The following is a 9,518-nucleotide window of genomic DNA, read 5'->3' on the forward strand; positions in this document are numbered from 1 at the left end:
CAGCCCCAGCCCCAGCCCCAGCCCCAGCCCCAGCCCCTGCCTGGCAGTAGCCAGCAGAACACAATTTCTTCCCTCTCTGGATCATAGCTGTAATCCCAGGCTTCCCATTAGTTCTATTTTCTGAGATGTCCTCCGGAGAGATTCCACCCTACTGTGTCTGCCTGCCCAGGTGATACCACTGCGCTCAGGACGCTGTTGGGATCACCCTGTGATTTGCTCCTTGGTCCACCACAGACCCAGGGCCCACAGCAGGCCTGCTGCTCTAAAGCAAAGGCTAAGGAGTAAGAAGGGACCAAGGGCTTGGGGGGAAAAAACGCATAGGATCGAGACATGGCATTAGGAAGGAGACATACTTCCTCTTGTGGATTGGGTATAGGAGGGGTATATGTGGGGTCCCGCTGGGCATATCGGGGGGGTGGGGGTGGGGGATTGCTGGGATTACTGTGAGATGGACCCCTCCCTGGGAGGTGGGGCACACCGGCCGCGTGGGAGGAGTCTCAGGAAGGGCTGCTTCTCACCTGGCAGTGTGGAAGGCAGTAGAGAGCAGCAGCTCGTTGTGCAGGGCAATGCTCATATAGCGCGGTTCGTGAAAGGCTGAGGGGACAGCCCGGGTGGCATAGCAGAGGAAGCTGCCCCAACAGAGCAGCAGCATTTCCGCTGTGGAGATCGGTGGGGGGGGGGGGAGAGAAAGAGATCCCTTACCACTTCAGCAGCCTGCTGACCCTCTCCAAAACCAAGTATGCTGGGTAGCCCAGACCCAGGGTGAGCTAGCACAAGGAACCCCCCCCCCCCGGAGGTGAATAAACCAGAGGAGGCTGGGCTCAGGAGAAGCAGCTCACCCACAACCATGATGTAGTCCCAGTGGTCATGGTGACAGAGGTAGAAGTGGCGGCCAGTGGGCGTGTGACCCCGGGTCACCAGAGCTGTGTGCTGGGTGCCTGGCTCCAGGACGCCCGCTGTCCACACAACCAGGAAGCCCAATACCAGCAGCAGGAGCTGCCCCAGACGTCGCAGCAGCTGCCCGCTGCTTGGGTGTGGCACCCGCTGGGCAGTTCGAGACAGAAACAGCTGGAGCACCCTGAAGGGAGTAAGGTACACGGAGGATGGGGCCAGAGCGCAGAACTCTGTCCATTGCTCCCCAGCGCCACCGCGTGGCGTGTTACCTTTAGTGCCCTTTCCAAAAGCTACACAGAAAGGCTGAGTAACTGAGGCTGGTTTGGGAAGGGGTGGTACCAGGGAGGGTCTGATTTTGAAAAACTGCACTGTGTGAATGAGCTGGGTGGCCTGGGGTAAGCAGAGCAGTGGCGAAGTTTGTCGGGGCCCTACCTATAAAGCTTCAGGATAATGGTCCCATAGACGACGGCAAAACCCAGCAGCCGGACCCAACGGAGAGCAACACAGCGGAATACGCTGGGCTTGAAGTACAGAATGAACACCTGGTGGCAAAGGGACAGAGACCGCTGTTCTCAGCTGCGCTCTTATTCCAGTCTAGAACCGTGTACATTTCCCTCGTGCAGAGTTAAAACAAAACAAGACAAAACGTGTCCTAAAACACACAGCAGGGCAGAAAACTCTTTCCAGTGTGGGTCTCTGCCTGCAGAGCTCACTAGGTCAGCCTGACATTTGTGAGAGGGGAGGAGGGGGAGGCAGTGTAAAGTTGCCAACTCTTCCTAGGAAGGCAAGGAAGGATTCTGAAGGAGGACTGTTGGGAGAGGGTTGGGTCTTTGTTTTGTTTTTTGTTTTTTGTTTTTGTTTTTGTTTTTTATGTATATGAGTACACTGTAGCTGTCTTCAGACACACCAGAAGTGGGTATCAGATCCATGGTTGCTGGGAGTTGAACTCAGGACCTTCAGAAGATCAGTCGGTGGGTGTTCTTAACCGCTGAACCACCTCTCTCGTACCACAGGAGTGGGGGTATTAAGAGGAGAGGCTGACTACTCTGGGACCGTGAAAGGCAGCCTGTGTTTTGATTGAGTGAGGCTTACTCTGGAGACCCAGTAGGAAACTCTACAAGGGACGGAACAGTGAGCCATGTTTCCAGACACAGGCGCCTGATACCACAGAGCCCCCAACTCCATAATCCTGTGACTTATCAGCCATGGCAAGTCCCAAGCTCCTGGCATTCTGGCTAGACTCCATCCTCACAGCTACCTGACAATAGCGAGGTCTGCTCCTCCCCACAGCCACCCTGCAACAGCGAGGCAGCCCAGCCCACTATAGAAGAGGCTGCTTGGCCCCTCCTCTCTCTCTTTAGCTCTTACCTCTCATTCTCATCTCTAGCCCTCCTTCTTCCTCTCTCTTCCCCCTCTCTCCACTTGGCCATGGCCGTCCTCTCTTTCTACCTTCTCTCTTTCTCTCTGCCATTCTACAATAAAGCTCTAAAACCACAGACCGTCTCTGCTCATCGAGACTCGCCATGTTGGGGCAATAGAGCAGGCTTTCCTCTAAAGAGCTACATCTAGGGGGTGGCAAAAGAAAAAAAAAAAAAAAAAGAGCCGTGTCTAACTTCTCTCTGGAAGGCCTTCCTGAGCTCCAGCCATGGACCGGACCAAGGGCTCTCACCCACGTGGAAACCACCCAGTGTCCCCTCTCCCCCTGTCCTCTCCTCCCTTCTGCCCCGGGGCTGACCGAGCTGCCCCTCCCCCGGGGGCCCTCACTTTGTCCTCAGCTCTTCTGAGACATACAGCAACGTCTGGGATGTACAAGACTGAGAACCTGTTGTCTCTGGCCTGGCCTCCATGAAGCCCAGAAACACCCCGCCCCGACTGCTCCTTCTCTATCCCCTTGGACTGGGGTTCCATGGCTTCCCACAGCCAGACACTCGTCGGGGCCATGTAGAGCACACACGCATGGCAGTCCCCAAGTCCGCCTGCCCATAGCACTGGAGCTCTGACAGGACACAGTTCCTCCCCGCCCCCTTTTTACTTCCCCAAGCTTGCTGCCTGACAGACTATACAGGTCACAGACTCACCGGGAAGTAGAGAAGTAAGGATCCAAAAAGGATGGCTTCCAGCAGGACGATTCCAGATGCCCGGATCCTCTGTTTGCCCAGGGGAGATGGGTGTGAGCGGGGTGTGAGCGGGGTGTGAGTGGGGTGTGAGCACCAAGCCTGGCCTGTCAGGATGCTCAGTCTGGCCCTGGACTTCCCCATCGGCACTAGCTCCACTCTCCATTCACAGCCACTTGTCCAGTCTCATGCCAGGGGTCTAGCTACACTTGCTGGGCTCACAGCAGAGGTTGCAGAAGCTAGAAAGGGCCGCTGGCATTTCTCCGAACTTTGGGTCAGGCTGTATCTTGATCTAGAATAAGATTCCCCCTTTTCCTCGCGGTAAAAAAACAGTTTACCTTCAAGCCTGAATCCAACATCACTTTTCACACTCTCTCCCATGCCGTCTCCTCCAGAATAACTGGGTCTCCTCTCTGAGCTCCTACCGCACCTGGCAACCACTTCCATCCTTGCCCTGTCTCATTGCTTCCTCCCTGCCACCGGGGTCACATTACTTCTCTTGCAGAGTGCCTATGTAGTATTTTGAAGTGAGTAGGCATTCAACTAGCATTTGTTGAATCAAATACAATGTTGCAGAGGCAGAAGCAGGTCTAAGATAGAGAGGTCACTGCCTAATGTCACACATTCTGATGTAAAGAAGCCCAAGACTGGCATTCATTTCCCCAGGACTTAGTTCTCTAGCTGAGATGGGTTGGATGTGTGTGCTGAGGAGAGATGGGGGGCCTTCTTGCCTTGCTCCCTCGGCAACGGTAGGCGACCAGCATACTCAAGAAGACTGCCAGCATGCAGCAGGTCTGGCATGCCAGCACGGCCGTCCTCAGTGCTAGGGCCTCCTCCACCAGGCACGGCGTGGCATCCAGACAGCTGGTGCAGCCCTCAGGACACGGCTGGCACCGTAGCAGCTTCCCTAAGCTGCCTTGTGGGGACCCAAACTGCCCCGCAGTCTGTGTTGCACTCTCTTCGAAGCCTGCAAAGAATGAAATGGGTGGGAGGAGGAGAGCCTGGCTGGAGACACTGAAGGTCTAGCTTTGGGTCCTGAAGGCCTCATGCCCTCCTGTACCTTATGATCCCAGGAATAAAAATGAAGGGGTGTGTCCAGTGAAGGACAGGAAGAAGTGATGCCAGGCTTAAGGCTAACTTGTCTCATATCTATATGTTTGGGTTTATTCTCAGAAGGAAGACACCTACAAAATGCCTTGCTGGTCTCTCTCTCTTTCTCTCCCCCCTCCCTCCCTTTCTCCCTCCCTCCCTCCCTCCCCCTTCTCTCCCTCTCTCCCTCCTTTCCTTTGGAGACCAGATCTCAATTTGTAGCCCAAACTGGCCTTGAATTTGTGGCAGTCCTCTTGCCTCAGCCTCCCAAGTGCTGGGACTACAAGTTTGCACCACCCTGCTGAGCCTCTCCTCTTGGCTTTCCCCTGTTGAGCCCCCACTTCTTCCCAGGGTAACCTTCAGCCCACCTTTCTTCCATAGATGTTCCATCCCAACTTACCTTGGCTCACACAACCTCTGCTTAGCCCTCTCCACACTTACTTACCCCCAGAACCACTAGCTCCATAGAATCCAGGTCGGCAGCGGCAGAGATAGCGGCCAAGGACAAAACCCTGACTCTCCAGGGGGACACACTGTGGGGATGACAAATGACATTTGTTTGTATGATGTTTTTCTCTGAAAGCTTCCCCTGTTGTAAAGAGCCCCCTCCCTCCATGGCTTCTGTGTTTACATTAGGAGATTTCACCAGAAGCATTCTCTGGTTCTTGCCTAGCCCTTCCTCCTCTGGGAGCTTCCCCACCTCTGCTGATAGGACTTATTAAGAGTTACTCAAGAGAAGAGTACAGGATACATAACTCTTTTGTTCAGGCTGTCAGTAGCAGGGACCTTGAGTCCCATTTCTTGGTGCCTAGATCTTTACTCAGGGAGGTAAAGACAGAGAGAGCTCAGAGCTCCATCATACCTTGTGTACCTACTCCCTGCTTTAAAGGGTTCCCACGACCCATCCCACTTGGTACACACAGATAATGTGACAGCTAGTCTATGTTAGTTTTTTAAAAAAAAGACTTATTTATTTATTATGTATATAGTGTTTTGCCTACATGCTAGAAAAGGGCACCAGATCTCACTATAGATGGTTGGGAGCCACCATGTGATTGCTAGGAATTGAACTCAGGACCTCTGGAAGAGCAGACAATGTTTGTTTTTTTTGTTGTTGTTTTTTTTTGTTTTGTTTTTTTTTTCGAGACAGGGTTTCTCTGTATAGCCCTGGCTGTCCTGGAACTCACTCTGTAGACCAGGCTGGCCTCGAACTCAGAAATCCGCCTGCCTCTGCCTCCCAAGTGCTGGGATTAAAGGCGTGCGCCACCACTGCCCAGCGCAGACAATGTTCTTAACCTCTGAGCCATCTCTCCAGCCCAGTCTATGTCATCTTGACACAAGCTTGAGTTATTGAAAGTGAAGAGAGCCCCAACTGAGAAAATGTCTTCATAAGATCCATTTGTAGGGCATTTTCTTAATTAGTGATTGATGTGGGTGGGGCCATCCCTGGGCTGGTGGTGCTGGGTTCTATAAGACAGCAGACTGGGAAAATCATGGTGAGCAAGCCAGTAAGCAGCACCCTACCATGGTTTTTGCATCCATCAGCTCCTGCTTTCAGGTTCCTGCTCTGCATGAGTTTCCTGCCCATGTTGCCTTTAATGATGAACTGTTCTATGGAACTGGGGGTGAACTGAAAACCTTCGTCCTCTGGTTGCTTTGGTCATGGTATTTCATCACAACAACAGTAACCCTAAGGCAGGGGAGTTTAAAAAGACCCCCCAGAGAGGGTCAACTTCCATCAGGACCTATCTGGCTTTAACATAGGACTGCTTTTCTCAGCCTTAAAAAAGGCTGGGGGGCGGGGGGAATGGCAAAGTCAGCTTTTTATTCTCCCTCCCCCTATTGATGATCATTCAGCAGGGGGAACAGCACGTGGCCATGGCCTCAGAGGTGGGCAGGGAAGCTGAGCACACGGCTGAGGTCAGTGGCTGTGAACAGGTATCTCAGAAGAAAGGGCTTTGAGCCTGCATTTGGCTTGGGTTGTCACGTTCGACACTCCCAGACCTTTTTGAGCTGTGGCTAGCTTCCTCCTCTACCCACCAGCAATTCTGTTACCTTCCGTGAATACCAATGGAGTATCCTCTGTGTACCATAAGGAGCTAGCTCAGAGTTATGTTGACATGAAGCAGGTGGCCTAGGAGAGGGAAAGCTCCTGGCTCAGAAGTTGCCCTAAAGAGGAATCCTGGGGCCAGGAGAGATGGCTTAGCATACTGTACAGCCTGCAGGCAGCTCAACCTTTCCAGGGGCCTAAACCTCTTCCAGGGATCTCAGCTGGTTCCTGCATCTTCTAGGCAGCTGGTCTGGTCTCAGAGCAGTCTTTGCAGCTTTTCTCCTCTGAGAATCTTTGCTGCTCTGCTTCACAACCCCTGAAAGGGACTCTCAGCATGTATTGCTTACTCTGGCAGGGAGGAGCCTAGTGAATCTGATCAGTTTCAGGAACTTCCTGAAGCGATTTTGAGTTGTGTACCTTTCTATTTAAAGAACGTCTCTCTACAGGGCCCCGGAGAAGTGGTTCAGCAGTTAGGAGCACTGACTGCTCTTCCAGAGATCCTGAGTTCAATTCCCAGCAACCACATGGTAACTCATAACCATCTGGAATGGTACCCTCTTCTGGTGTGTCTCAAGACAACTGCAGTGTACTCACATACATAAATGAATCAAAGAGAGGAATCCTGGAGTGCTGAGTGCCAGAATGTAGGGCAGCAAGGAGGTGCACTGAGGTTTCACAGGCAGGAGGGGTAGCTTTTGGGGGGGGGGAAGTAGAAGGGATAGACTTAGGCTGTACATTGGCCTCCCTTTACCAAAGCCCGCCCTTGCACCTCTGCCAATCACTTGGTACCGGCTGGAAGCCCTGAGAAGTTGGGGTGGCTTTGGCAGTGATAAGGAAGGGAAATGAAGGCACGGCTCGGTGGACCCATCCTCCTTGCCTGGGTGCTGTTGAGGTCGCACAGGTGTGTGTTCGCGTACCAGCCCGGGCCGCTTGCACACTGGTTGATGTCCACACTTTGAAGGTCGATGTCCATCTGCACCTGTCCCCTAGGGCAGCAAATTGGGCAGTTAGGGTCATTGTGGGGATGCTCAGGTGATTGCCAGACTAGGGGGGCAGTGTGGTCTTTGTTTGCACATTTTAGCACAGGGACAGGAGGGCACAGGCACACACACGCTCAACACATGCAGCCCAGCTGTTTACTGTCCCTTTACTCTGCCCAGGCCAGGTCTGAACTGATGACAGCAAAGGAGGGAGCCCTGGAAGGGAGGAGCTCTGTGGTGACTGAATTGAGAGAGCTCTGGCAAGGAGCCAGGATGCCTGCTGGGAACATTCCGTGGGGGCAGAGGCCTGGAAAGGCAAGGCTGCCTGCTGTGGCCTGGCCTGGCAGTGCCCCTTTGCTGCCTGCTTCCCAGGGGGGTTACTGACCCTTTCTTCTAGCTGAAAGCAGCGACAGTTCTTTGAGGAATATCATGAAGTACTTACTGTGCTAGCCTAGATAGGAAAGTGGGGCCTGCTCTACCAAGATCCTTGTCATTAGCAATGCCGCTGGGGACTCAGCCAAGTCGTGAACAGAAAGAGAGACATGGCTTCTAAACCCCGGTCCAGGAAGTTTTCTTCTCCTGAGAAGCCTCCTGGAGCGTCCATGGGGAACATGCATTATTACTGTCATCATCAAGGTCTCAGGTCCTAACTCTTCGGTCTGTACCTCAGGCCTGAGAACCAAGACCTGTCCTTGTTTGTGCTCCTCCATCTGCACACACACACACACACACACACACACACACACACTTTCACACAGATAGATAGATGTATGTGTACTTACCTGTAGGTACACATGCTCATAGACATTCTTACAGACTTAACATATAAACAGCATCAACAGATACCCAGGCACATGCCAGCAACCCCCACACTTTTCAAGTGGAGGCAGGGGGATCACTATTACATGTCAGCCTTGGCTACATGAGAAACTGTCTTATTAGAGAACACAATAAAATGAAGACACACACACACACACACACACACACACACACACCAATAACCAAACCAATAGATGTCCAGATAAGTATGCACGAATTGGCTGGTTCATACACAGCATGCACACCTGAGAGTGTTAATAGTTACAGATTCCCAGTGCCAGCTGTAAATAGACACAGCTGAATGCACACACACACACACATCTGTGCCCCCGAGACATACACATGTTCTTGCCAAATGGTCTCTGCATAGTGCAGGAGACTCGTGGACCCCTTATCCTTACAAATCCATCAACTGCTTCCCAATCTCACTCACCTGACCTCTGGGGTAAGGTCTGGCTTGAGTCCATAGAACGTGGCAGAGACCGTGACTAGCCAGCCAGGACGGAGCTGGCCCTCATGACATTCCAGGAAGGGGGGAGATAGCTTCACCTGTTGTACGTCCCCCACGTATCCATCCCCCCGTGGCCACTTGGGACTATCAAGGCTCCTTAGGTCATTGGTCAGTACTCGCTTCTGGAGGACAGGACGATCCAGATCCTCTTCTGGATTCTCTTCCTGTACCTTGTTCCCAGACAGGTCCTGAAGGACGGTCTCATCCCCCATTCGAGTGGCCTGCAAGGCCAGCTGAAGGTGGCTGGCCCCCGGTGGAGGGTTAAAGGTCAGCAGAGCCCTGTAGGCTCTCGGGTCTCCCTCTGCCACACTGCGAACGAGCGCCTGGTACCACTCCACATCCTCCTCCACGCTCGACTCCCGGATGTCGTTGGCTTGTAGGAGCATGTTGAGAAAGTTGGCAGCCTGGGCCAGGGTGCCCGCTGCTCTCTGTAGGACTGGGGGGACCCCGGCTTTGCCTTCTGCCCCACGGACTTCATACTTCTCGCTGCAGTTTGCTCCTGACAGCCGTTGAATGTCTCCAGAGTAGAGAAAAGCCAGGGCTGCTTCAGCTCCCTTTGGGGGCATCCACATGGGCCCAGATCTTGGCTTGGCTTGGGATGGTAGTGGAGGCAGAGAGCGCAAGGGCCTTTGGCTCCCTAGAGCCCCACTACAGAGGAAACAGCAGCTCAGAAGCCCCCAAGCAAGAGAAGAAATGACCATTCCCCTGGCCCCCATTCTTCAGCAGTTCTCAGATCCCTGGAGTCCAGGCTGCTAGAGTTTGGGTGGCTCAGAAGAACGCGGGCAGAGGCTGGCATACAGTCTGACTCCACACCTTCTCTCCTCCCCCCCCCACTTCCTTCCCCTTATCCCCTTCCTCCCTCCCACCCCTGTCACTAGTACCATGTAGCCTGTTTTTCCCCCTCTCTAATGTCATAGGTTAGCTTCCGGATATCGGTATGAGGGCCCTGCCCCTCCTCACTCAGGGTGTCCCCCCATCTCCGAACCTCTTAATCCTGGCATACTACTCTTTTCTCTACCTCTGATCCAGTACACTGACACACAGCCCACATCTGCTCCAGA

The 9,518-nt window shown here is 53.3% G+C and overlaps 1 protein-coding gene across 1 annotated transcript in view; it reads right to left on the reverse strand.

The window, feature by feature from the left end:
* The window catches only part of Gpr179 (G protein-coupled receptor 179), a 17,385-nt gene extending 8,212 nt beyond the window's left edge, over positions 1-9,173 (reverse strand). The window contains exons 1-8 of the mRNA XM_021213983.1: positions 8,380-9,173; positions 7,025-7,133; positions 4,543-4,630; positions 3,740-3,975; positions 2,973-3,041; positions 1,327-1,436; positions 840-1,078; positions 519-657 (exon numbers count right to left, since the gene is read on the reverse strand). Of these exons, the coding sequence (XP_021069642.1) occupies positions 519-657; positions 840-1,078; positions 1,327-1,436; positions 2,973-3,041; positions 3,740-3,975; positions 4,543-4,630; positions 7,025-7,133; positions 8,380-9,173 (1,784 nt within the window). The remainder of the gene's footprint in view (positions 1-518; positions 658-839; positions 1,079-1,326; positions 1,437-2,972; positions 3,042-3,739; positions 3,976-4,542; positions 4,631-7,024; positions 7,134-8,379) is intronic.
* Positions 9,174-9,518: the final 345 nt, after the last annotated feature.

Source organism: Mus pahari, chromosome 14 (genome assembly GCF_900095145.1).
Source record: "Mus pahari chromosome 14, PAHARI_EIJ_v1.1, whole genome shotgun sequence".
Lineage (NCBI taxonomy): Eukaryota > Metazoa > Chordata > Mammalia > Rodentia > Muridae > Mus > Mus pahari.